General features: G+C 38.9%; 1 protein-coding gene across 7 annotated transcripts in view; it reads right to left on the bottom strand.

Moving 5' to 3' along the window:
* Positions 1-54: 54 nt before the first annotated feature.
* Positions 55-12,452, bottom strand: part of LOC145422889 (synaptotagmin-2-like) — a 62,115-nt gene continuing 49,717 nt past the window's right edge. For 5 of the 7 annotated variants that reach the window (XM_080294814.1, XM_080294810.1, XM_080294813.1 and 2 more), the window contains 6 exons: positions 9,765-9,902; positions 9,368-9,535; positions 8,669-8,836; positions 8,034-8,151; positions 7,560-7,693; positions 55-6,489 (listed from right to left, as the gene is read on the bottom strand). In XM_080294814.1, the coding sequence (XP_080150940.1) occupies positions 6,274-6,489; positions 7,560-7,693; positions 8,034-8,151; positions 8,669-8,836; positions 9,368-9,535; positions 9,765-9,902 (942 nt within the window). In that variant the 3' untranslated portion in view covers positions 55-6,273. The remainder of the gene's footprint in view (positions 6,490-7,559; positions 7,694-8,033; positions 8,152-8,668; positions 8,837-9,367; positions 9,536-9,764; positions 9,903-12,452) is intronic. The other 2 variants (XM_080294815.1, XM_080294816.1) reach the window with 1 other exon arrangement.

The raw sequence follows: 12,452 nt of genomic DNA, 5'->3' as shown, positions 1-12,452 counted from the left end.
ACATTAACACACAACGAACAGAGGAAGAGGAACTGGGTATTAAACACAAACAAGTCATGGTAATTAAAAGGCCTTTATTTCCTATTTGTTTTTACAGAACTGTTAACACATATGATAAATTTGTAATAAGTTATTTGGTTCCCTTGATAACTTTATAAGGATCCCCAACGTTTGTCCACATAAGGGTCAAGAGGAGTTTGTGAGCAACGTTTGTGTCCAGTCAAGGGCTAAAGCATGCGATCCACAGTAGGCACAAGTACTGACATGAACACGCGCACCACGACACTAGACACGAAGAAACACGGCTAGAGGACACAACCTGACTGTCCTCTGATGCTTTAAAAGAGGATGAAGAGAAAGAGGTGAAAATAAAAAGGGAAAAGAAGAGTCTTGAGAATACAGTTGCATCAGGGATGAGGGGTGGAGGACTAAGCGCTCAAGAGGGGAGTTTGGTACGCTCCTGCATGTTTGGCAGTATACAGTATGTCCATGTTGTAAACATGAAGGCCGGCATTCTTTACGCCCAGCAAAAGCAGCTTCAGTGGAGAAATCAGTGAGCTTGCTTCCTATTCAGCATCATGAAACCGACGGTACATGGTTGGTTACACGTAAACGAGACAAAGACGCAATGAGAAAGCAAATGTGACAGAGTTTGGTGGCACATCTCTATATTCTACATTAAAGGCATACATCACAAAAAATTAAATGGCAGAAGAAGTGATTACACATATGCACAAGAATACAAAGGAGAAGTACAGCGAGTAATAGAGGAGACAAGACATCATGTTTCAAAGTGGCGTTTTTACCCGCTGAGAGGCTCCTCGACACATTTTGACAAGGTGGTAAAAGATCTGCTGAACTTTGGATGGTTTCCCTTTTTAAATCCCAGCGTTTGCAGAAAAATCGAATAAAACAAACAAACCACAACTGTGTGACCGGTGCTCTTTCAGCTGTCTGCACAGCTGAAAGAGCACACAGCTTCAGATGCGGATGTGCATAAAGATATTACACAGTTCCACAACCAGTAAGAGAACAGATTCATTTCCAGGTTCAAAACACAACTAAGACTGTTGTTTGACCATTACAGTCAAACGCACAAAGATGCACATTTACGAATGAGTAATGTGTCCCATGCATGCAGACCTGTACTGTATATTGTATAATCCAATGCTGTGGTTTTGCACCGTGTCTGCTAAAGGGCATACACCTCGTCTTTTTTTCCCACATACCCAAATACACACAACTACCAGTCCCCCATAGAACTTGTCCAGCGGTCATGCGACTGCAGTGACCCGAGCAGTAAAAGGTACTAAAAAAAAACCAAAAATATATCTCTAAAGTGTGCTATAGGTTTACCTGTAATCACCTTTGCCTCATCATCTGAAGTGTTTGTCACTGCTCTGCGTGTACTGTTATTGTGGCTTTGCAGATTCAAACAGTGGTGATGAGTGAAGGCAACCGTAATCAGGTAGTGGCAGTATTTTTAGAAATGCGCTGAAATTTTGTGTTTAAATTATTCTCAGTGCATCATTTGGTCACAGTCTATAGCGTTAACGGGACAGTGAGTAAAAACTATATTGCATTAGACAATGTGTAGCGTCACACAACACACTGCAGATTGTTACCAGAACAGGTGTGGCAGTTTGACAGATCTGGCAGGATTGAGGTGAACTTAAAGGAATAGTTCCACACTTGGAAAACTTGCTCATGCTCTTGCCTATTATTGATTGGCTGACACCACCCCTGTGTCATTGTTTTTTTTTTTTGCTTTTTTAAGTATAAAGCTCAGCACAAAGACTGGAAAAAGAGGTTGCCTCACTCGAAGTAAGAAAATATGCCTACTAGCACCACTAAAGCTCACAAAGTAACACATAATACCACTGTTTAAAATGTTCAAAGACAGAAAAGAAAAAAAAGGAATAAAACAAACTAGAGGAGTGTTTTTTTGTTCCATCAACAACTGATTTCAGGATGACTAAATAACACAAGCTTCATATTTTAGTGTGGACTGTGGAATCAGTCGTCTTTTCAAACTCTCTGCAAACTGGCAAGTCATTTCCCAAAATGTGAAACTATTTCTTTCGTTTAATTTTACGTGCATGACATCAAAATGATTTTTTCTGCCATGTGCCTGCGAAAATCATAACTCTATGCATAGTTCTATGGGAGGGATTCAGGTTTAAAACTTGGATTCCACTATTAAGTTTCTCAGCTTTTGCTCTCATTTTTGTTGCTTGAGCAGTTTGCTCAAATAAAAAAAATGAAAAGAAATAAAAAGAAAACAACAAAAACAAGGGTAACTTCTTATTAATTGTACATGTAGTCACCAGTACATTCTAAACTCTGCTAAACTGGAAGAAGAGAAACTAGAAGAGTGACCCAGTTTGGTTCATAAATTGCACTCGGCCCAAGTATAGAACACGCTCTCGTATATATATATACATATATATATATAATTCTTAGCGTTATTATTGAGAATCTATTGTGATGTCATATCTATTATTTATACTATCAAAACAAGGCTAATCACAATACTGGAAAATCAGCTACCTCTATGAAACAAGGACATCAACAGCTCCGAAAGTAGAAAAAGACACACTCACTCTACTAAACTCACAACTGTTCTCAATGCTCACATATACATTAAATGGATTTTTGCCCTCTTGATGAACAAAGACCTCTGAAAGGAATGTAAAAGAGAAACACTGGCCAAGGAAAATGAAGACATGTCAGATTTTTTTCTTCATAAATAAACTCTAGCTACTCAGCTGAGCTCTAAAGAGTTAGTGCTTGAGTTTTATGGCTTTAGTTTTATCTTATTCGTTTATCTTGTATACATGTACACGTATTGTATAATAAACACAGCAAAAGAGACACAGCCGTGAAGTATTTCAGGTCATTTAAATAGAAGAAAAAAGTAAAAACTTCCAAGTAAAGAAGAGACAAAAAGGGATTCCAAGTCATTCGCGTTCACTGGAATGGAACTATTTGTCTTTTGGCCCCAGGAAATGTATTTTCTATAAAGATATGATCCAACAGACATCTTTCTTGGTCAGTGCTGGCAGAAAACTGACTCCTACAATCCACCTACAAATTGCACATTTATTCAGCCTTTTCTAATAAGTTATTTCAGAATCACACTGCGTCAACTCTGCTATTAGAAACTGCTTATATCTTAGACTTGGAGATCCCCTTTCCCAAACATTAAAAACCCTAAATACATTTTTTGAAATAAAAAAAAAAAGCAATAGCAATTAAAATTCAGAAATGTGTCAAATATTGGCCTTCAGAAAGGTGCTGAAACAAAACAGATGGCAGATAAAAATAAAAATAAAAATTCTGATCACACAGAATTAGATAGCAAGCATGCGGCTACATTTTCATCCTACATGAACTCACACACAGTACTGGACGACACACTTGCTTAAGAATTTCAGGCGTGGAAAGGATCTTATTAGTAATATTATTCTAATATCTGTATGACATTCTCTCCAGTGACCCTCATGGAAAATAAATACACATTTGTTTCATTTTAGAAAATATACAGTGCATCTTTTTTCCCTTCGTCGTGTTATTAAAATGACAAATGACACCCATTTACGTACACGAGATATTTTTGCTTCGTCTCTAAAACATGCTCTTATGTACAGTATTTTGTATAAACATGCAGTATCAACGTGTATGAACTATGTATATAGGCAAAACTACACACCAATGGGTTGCTTGATTGCTTCCGTGTTGCCTTTTCTTTAGTGTTGTTTTCGTTAACTGAAGAAAAGAATGATGGGACGTGAAAAACTCAACTCCTGTCAAAGTTTGAAAGAAAAACCTATGATTTCCAACATTCATTAAATTCCCAAAAAGCTGTGGTAATGTCTAAAAAGCCGACCGCATTTACTTTACATTGACTTATATTGCACACAGTTAATGGGTAGCTTTTGCCGTTGGTGCTTTCAGACAGCAGGATTTGCTTTTTTTTGTATGTTTTTAAAAAAATTTTATTCATAGCTAGCTCAGCAAGGAAGTTTATTGGGGTCCAAACACTCTACACATATCAGGAGCCTTTTCTGCTTTATTCAGACCTGATGAGTTTGGGCTTTGTTCATTCCCAATATTTCTCTTGAACAGAATATTAATATACAAATATAGAGAGCCAAACTTGTATAGCCAAAATATGCACAATATCATATCATTCTTAGACATCTGTGTTGGGCTTGTCAAGCTGAGGACTGTGGGTATCTCATGTATGATTCAAGCTGCAGGAGACCAGGACTGTAGAAGTTTTTAGACCACAGAAACTTAAAAAAAAGTATTTTTAAGATGTGCCCTGGTTCAGTTTATAGATTTGGACAAAATAAGCTAAAAGGATTTAAAATATCTGCATTTTTAATTTTCAGCAGGACTTTTTACTTTAAATTATTTTTTACACGACATTTTGGCTCTCTGTACTGGACCTAAAACATTCTGTTAAGAAACGCATTAAACTGAAGGATCTCTCTGTTATTATCAGGTTCATTTATATGAGGAGACCCGTTTGGCATGCCACATGGTGCCACAGAAAAAATTCAATCTCACAACATTTTATCACAGAAAAACTACACAGATCAAAGAACAGTTTTACCACAGAACAGAAAAATACCCGATAGTGCAATTATATTCAACAGTTTGGTAAGCTGTGTATAAAATACACATGGATCAGTGCCTTCTTCCAGACCACACCCTCGCAATCAAGTGAGAAATATAATATCCAAACAATTAAAACGCATACGCAAAAAGCCGAGGCAAAAAAAAAAAGCAACAAAAACAACAACAACAAAAAAAGTCAATCACTGTCTTGCTGTCTGTTTGTTTTTCTTTATTACAGCTAGCAGTAACTACTAACGTAAATGATTAAAGCTCTGGTTTCTAAGTGTACTTAAATGTAAGATTTTGATTTAAAGTGCTTAAGGAACAAAAATGTTTGAAGTCAAATAGAAAAAAAGGAACTGAGATAAAAGGAAAAAGAGATTAAAAAAACAGGGGAAAGAAAGAAATGAAGAGAACAACACTGCTAACTGGAAGGCGTCCCTGGTAGTTGAAAATTGCTTATTTTGTTACTTGGAAGGCTTGTCTCCTTTATGACTGTAAGACGGTTATAGGGATTCCTTTGAAGTAAAACCCTTGTGTCAAGTCCATGACTAATGGCAGTAGCACTGAACAAGTGAGATACAGAATCAGAGGCGTTGGGAGGGGAGGTGGTAGACTGCAGGCGGTAATCGACACCTTGTAAATATCATGTCATTGGTGCTTGGAATCAGTCTTTGTTGTACCTGCTCTGATATTTCCACGCTTGTTGTTCCGATGACAGATGCAGCCTTTTTGCACGGTGGAAAAAAAAATATACACAAATACCCTTTTTTACTCCAAATCCATTATTCCCTCCCTCTCCCCTGACACACCACTTTAAGGATAAACTAACACTACTCGTGAGCCTTGGGTCACTCAAAAAGATCTTGAATTGAATATTTTTCTCGTCTACTTGAGTATCAGAATAATAATAACCCGTTTAGAAAAAAAGGCATGGAGTTTCACTTTCCTCTCAGTTTTCCTGAGACGATGGGCGGAAGGGTAACTAATCAAAACGGCAGTGTGTTTGTGGGTAACTGGATATGTGTCTATCCCTACTTTGCTACCCACCTCTAGGAATGTACTTTAAACTAACAGAATCATCTAGTATGATAACTGGCAGGTGTGGAACATGGTGCACAATACACCTAAGGAATGAACCTGCTTGTGTTATTTCTCTATCATATGGCAGTATAAAGCATTTTATTATTAAGCTCTATTCTAAGCAACATGTGTCACTAAAGGGAAAAGATAAGAAGTACAATATGAGTGAATGTTGTATGTTTTATCCCCTCTATGACCAGATTCCCATATAGCACTCTTACCCTTCTTCATATTCTACTATGTATTCTTATAATATAATGGAACCACAACCCCAATACAAAAATAGATCTAAAGGAAATCAACGGAGCATCTGTCCATCCTGTAACTTATCTTCTTTTTTTAGTGGCATGATTTTATATAACATGATGCTTTTTTTAAACTACTCCCTTCATGTCAAATGGTATCAGTGGATCTTTTGAAGGGTGGCAGTGGGGAAGGAAGGAGGAGAAGGAAAAAAATGTGGAGAGGGGAGCAGATGTGCAGTTGGGGTGTTTGTCTGGAATATACACTGGGAAATGATGGGAAATGCATGGGTGGGTAGGTGTGGAGATGGTGTAGGTGGGTTTACTTCTTGGCATTCAGGGCTGCGAGAGCGGCATCCACCTCTTCCTCTGGCTGCAGTGGATGCCACTGGGCAATGGGGCGACGGGGGTTGGCCAGCATGTCGGACCAGTGTTTCAGCCCAGCCCCTGTGGACTTGCTTCCTACCAAGATCTTCCCAATGGCATCATTCTTGCCAATCTTGTCGTAATCCAGCACTGTGATCACAGCTAGGATTTTCTGGGAGAGCAGGAAGAAAGGTTTACAAAATCTGAAGTGGACTGTAGAAATCTGACGTTACTGAAAGATATTTTAATTGGTTACTGGTGTCAGAAGCCTGGGGAGTGTTTATGCTTTCTGCAAAGTATGAGCAATGCTTAGTGTATAGCGTCCTACACGCCACAGAAAGTCATCATATACAATGTTTTTGGTGCTAAAGTACATATAACTTCTATTTTATAACACACAGCAACATGTGACAGTCATGAAAAGAACATTTTCATCATAGAGTCACATGACAACTTTCTTTTTCACATGATAAAAATATGTTTACATGGTCAGTGGTCCCTTTGGTCACAAGTGATAATAAATGGGTGTTAGTGTGGTGGTTTTCATTGTTTGAATAAAGTTAGATGAGAATATTGAAATCACTCTTATGTCTGTACATGAAATATAAGATGTCTAGTACCTCCAAAGCTCACTAATCATCACACCGATCCCACTTCTTGTGTACTCTACTTCACAACTACAAGTACCATCATAAATTTCATGAAAGACCTGAAAATTAGAAAGCCTGTGTACACAGGTGGATTTACATACTCACTTAACTGGAAAATACCACATCATGTTCTCATAAAATAAAAGACAATTTGGGATAGTGACAATTTCATATAAATATAACTGCCACACAGTCGTTCGTGGTATGCTTGATCACAGATTACTTGATAGACAACATTTATATAACGCTCGTTAAACAGCATGTGTTGACAGGATGCAGTGTTCATTGGCGTAACTTTGTGCTGAACATTGACGGGGTGGGGGTGGGGTAAATTCCCAGATCCCTGGGTAAATTCCCAGATGATTAAACATGCAACTATTTTGCTGGTAATACCTGAAATGAGTAAAGAAAATCAACAGCCTTTTTATGCAAGATAATTCATAATTTTATTGGGGGGGTTACATTGGTTGGGTCTAAATATTGGGGGGGTCATAACCCCCCTAACCCCCCTGGAAATTACGCCCCTGGCAATGTTACTCTTTCTGCACCTACTAAACGTTAAAGATTTGACAGGACTATTCCGCATCCTTACCTGCATTTGCTCAAGAGGGATCTCAAAGCTGAATGACTCATTGTAATAAGGATTCAAAGTGTTCTTTTTCACTGTCGTCTTCTTCTTCTTCAGCCTCTTTCCATTCTGCAAAAGGTTGATTTTCACATATGGATCTGAAAACAAAAACAGAGGAAAATCACGATAGAGGCTGACAGAAATCCCTCGCACATGCACGCTTTAGTCGCACTGCTTTAATGCACCAACAGATGGGGCCAACGCTGAACCCAGAAGACGTGAGGGTTGCTGCATGGTGACTACTGCAGCATCAGCACGTGAGCAGAGCAGAACCGACCTAATGGCTGTGCTCACATGCTTTCTCCTCCGCACAATGCAGTTTGCTACACCTAAATGTCTCTTTGCTCCAAAGAAATTAATAAGGAATAAAATATTTAAGCTTAGTACAGTACATATATGTATATATAAATAAATAAATATATATATAGAGGAGCCCACCTGACAATCCACCCACATCCATTTTCTTGAGGTTCTTGGCCTCCAGAATACAGATGGTGAGTTTGCCGGCAGTGGGGACATAACGCAGGGAGATGCAAATGTCACCCAGCTTCTCCGGCTGTGAGGACGAGGCAGGAGGAGAGAAAGTTAAAGCAGATCTGAAGCAGAACCTTTTCTTTGCACAAATACAGAAACGGTGTCATTTATATAACATTTTAAGTAAGCATATTCATTAACAATAATTCCTGCTGCCATTACTTTATTTTTAATACTATCTATATAGCTGATGTATCCAAAGTTAATAACATATCAGCAAGAAATAATTCCAGTGGAAAAGAAGCTCTGTAGCGTCACAGCATACATTACTGCTGAGACATAGGAAGAAATACAGAAATGAAATTGTAGCTATGCTATACTGGTTGAAGGAGAACAAAAAGGGAAAGACCAAACTCTTGAATGAGCTGCACAAGAATCCCAGAGGGAAAAAAGTATTTTGTTTTAATTTATGCTTAAAGTGGACTTTTATTAAAGAGCTTTCTTAGAATAGCCTTTTAAAGAGGCACCTGTGTGGACATACAGCAGGTTTTTAAAGAGTGATATCAGCAGTGTGATAGAGGTAGTAACACTCTTCTTACCTCTTCTTGATCTGCACTGTCCAGGTCTCTCCACTCCTCAATTGGCTTTGCCAAGTCAAGGGTGTTCATGGGTATTTTAATCTCTCCAATGACGTCATGCTTAGAGAAGCGATCAAAGTCATAAACGGACATTACCAGAGTCTTTCCTCCCATCTCTTGGAATGGTATCTGAAAGATAACAACCCATTTACCTATTTTACTAATTTAAGTTTAATTCAACCGGTAGCAATGAGCACACATTTCTAACGGTTTATGACAAAAGATACTTGATGTATAAAGATCAGATAAATCTAGATCAGACCAGTATTGGCTGTTGCCCCTGGCCTGGAGCTCAGAATTGTCTAGCTTCATAACATGCTGCTTCAGCACAGCTGCCTGTCCCTGACTTTGACAAAGTAAAGCTGAGTTGTTTTCACAGAGCTGTGTCAGCACGCAAAGTGCACCAGAGGTGGCCCTCTCCTTTAATTTGATTCTCTACCATATTCTCCTTGTCAGACACCTTCAGTGTGTCTGCTGTTTTTCATCACTGTTGAAAAGAAATAAGAAACATAGTACCTGCTCAGCTCTAGAGGACAGAAGAGGGAAATTAAAGGAGAAGCTGACTCTTATCAGGACCTGTCCACACATCAAATGACTTGACATTCATGTTGTTTTACTAAGTAATTAATAAAGGCCATTTAGCTTTTGCTAGTAACTTACCTTAAAGGTAAAGGTCTCATTGAATACAGGATTCAGTGTTTTCTTGTGAACCTTTGTGTCAAACTTTTTCTTCTTGTCTGGGAGGACAAAGACTTTCACGTAGGGATCTGAGGTGCCACCGCTGTCCATGGAGAGGAGATCAGCGGCTTGCAGGATTCCCACAGTCAACTAGGGAATAAGAAGTTATGCAGTTAAGGCAGGAAAGGTTGAACTAAAACTAAAAACCCAATTTTGGTTTCATTTTTATTTTGGCAAATCAACTAAGAACTACTACACCAGAAGATGTGCTAAAAAGAACATTTAGCATGTGATGCTTCACACATTAGTAACTACTCACAGGGTCTGCTTTGAGTTCATTTTGACAAGAAAATGTCAAATAAACTACTCAAGCACTTGCCTTGTTCTCTTGGAAGTCATAATCAATTGAGTACTGCAGCTTCCCTAACTTTTCCTTCTCCTTCACTTCCTCTTCTTTTTCATCCCCAGTCAGTCCAGGTTCCACATCATCTTCTTCATCATCGTCATCCTGCGGTTTCTGCAATGACAGAAGGGGGGACGGTGGCAGAAAAAGGAGTGAGATGACGGTTCAGCGGAGCCATCTGTGCTGAACACCAAACCTTGGGTATCAGCAGTCGGGTTAGTCACAGCACCTACCTGCCACTTACCCCCGTGTTACTAGTGCAATCTGCTCATCGATGACCACGGTTGCAACCTGACTTGATTTCACTATTTCTTGGGTGACACCATTTGCTGTTTTTCTTTTTTTTTTTGTTTTCATGAGCGCTACGAGTCTTTTAAATCTGCATAAATCAAAGGCAGGGAACTACAAACTGTTGTACAAGTGTTGTTTCAATAGAAGTGTATGTTACGTAAAAGACTGAGAAAGAGGGGCAGAGAGAGATTGAGATTAAGGAGAGAAACAACAGAATAAAAGCAAATAGAAAAGGAGTGAACGAAAAAAACAGGAACAACTTACATTGCAATGCAATCTAGTACAACAGCTCTGCTAAACCCTTGGAAGGTCTCAATTTCACTTCTTAAAGTCACTGTAAAATCTCAAATTAATATGACTCACTTGTGTAGCTACCAGTAATAGTGATATTACAAGGAGTGGACAAAAAAACAGAAACAGAGCAGGGAAGAGGACTTTTACTTTGAAGGAACAGCATCACACAGGTAGCTGCACAAATCCCAAACATGACTCATTTCAAATGAGTCATGTTAAGTTGTTTAAAAAGTCTGAAAAATTGTGATGGCGTATCCCACACAGAGTAACGCTGTATCAGCAACGAAGAGCCAATGTCAAAAGCAAGCACGTTAAAGGATATCATGGGATGCTTTTCAAAAACAAGTTAACATTTATTACAGAGCTGCTGCATTATTGCATTGCAGTGCTAGGTGTCCTTGCTATTTAGTTGGCTCCGTGTACAGTGTTTCCAACAGAGGCTGAGTGTCCTCACTGAGTGAATGTGAAGGACAGCGCTATCAGGCGTAGATGTGATTTGATCAAAGCACTGACGCAGTACTTACTGACACTTCTTGAAAAGCTCTCAAACTTGCTCAAACCGCGGTGATATTGGCAGTCTGGCAATCAGTTTACTGTAAGCCAGACTATATTAATGTCTGGCATCTATCTCCTCCTGACAACCTTAAATCCCATTAATGTGTTTACATTGATATTGTTGTTATGACTTTGCTTCAATTACTGTACTCTGGGCTGACTGCTGTAACTAAGTGAATGATTGAAAGATTTCATAATTTATTCCAGAGTCCAGATTTTCGAGCTGATGCAAATTATTGTCCCACTTAATCACACGCCAGAACAACATTCAGCAGCTTACTGACATTTAACTGCTCCTGAGATAATCAGGGCATGATGAAGAAGATAATTCAAATCTTCTGTTATCGTGCATCTTGCTTTTACATTACACCCAGTGACTCTTCAGGGTCCCATATCTTTAGAGGCGGTCACGACTAATCTAGCAAGAGCAATTTGCTAAGATATGAATCTTAAAGTAAACTTTCATTTTGCTATAAGATACTGGGTAATCTCTCAGCGTGGCCTCCTTTTCTACGGCTCCCCTCCTGAAAAAACACTGACGTCTTCGTGAGATCCAGCTACTTACTGATCTGGAAAAGGAACAGGGCATCCACACAGATAATGCACTACCGCGCACACTCGCTGCACAGCATACTGAACCCCACCATACCCACACGCACGCACGTCCTTAGATGCATACAGCGGCATGTTAGGACCATTCTAAGGGGTACATGATAACTTGAGAATTGGGAGAAAATTCTGTGATTTGTAGAACTGTGCAAAACACTTGAGCCATCCCTCATTTCTTTATATTTTACTTCCAAGGAGTCAGTGTTTCTTGTAATCTTTAAAGTGGTCTTGAGCAATAATTTCCCAGGCATTCTGAGAGCCTTGCAAAGTTTTTCTTTGGATAATTGCTGCCAGTCCAGTCTTTAAACCTGATCATTTTCAGAGGACTGTTTTCTTTTTTGTTTATTAAGCTATTTAACACTGAAGTATGAATCATTTAAGCATAAGAAATACACTTAACACAAGGAATGAACCAGTGTTGTGTCTACACATAACAGACAACTTAACAAAGAACCAATTTTGTCTTGTATCTTTAGGGACTTTGTTACAAGGAGGAAGTTGCAACATCTATTTCTTAAGTTGAGTCTACAAAAAACATAACAGTTTCATAGGCATAAAATAGCATTTTGCACCAACAGGTTATACCCAAAAAGCTATTATCCAAAAACTTGGAATATATCAGGATGGTATGTAGCATTATGCCTGTGGCAGACTGACGACCTGTCCAGCGTGTACCCTCCCTCTCTAAGACAGCTGGGATAGGCTAAAGCCCCCCCGCATCCCTGACAAGGATAAGTGGAAGAGAATGGATGGATGGATGGTATGTGGTATGACCTTTAGAAATGTGACGAAACTGGACAAGTGGAGAACAAAAGAAGACGTGGCAGGCCTAAAAAAACAGTCTAGCGCAGATCAACCGTATCTGAAAGTCAAGTTCTTAAGAATCAAACTGTGAAATTTCTGAATCATGGATGT

This window comes from Astatotilapia calliptera, chromosome 20, assembly GCF_964374335.1.
Source record: "Astatotilapia calliptera chromosome 20, fAstCal68.1, whole genome shotgun sequence".
NCBI classification, from domain to species: Eukaryota; Metazoa; Chordata; class Actinopteri; order Cichliformes; family Cichlidae; genus Astatotilapia; species Astatotilapia calliptera.
The sequence above is the reverse complement of the archived record's forward strand: the minus strand, read 5'-3'. Positions and strand labels throughout refer to the sequence as shown.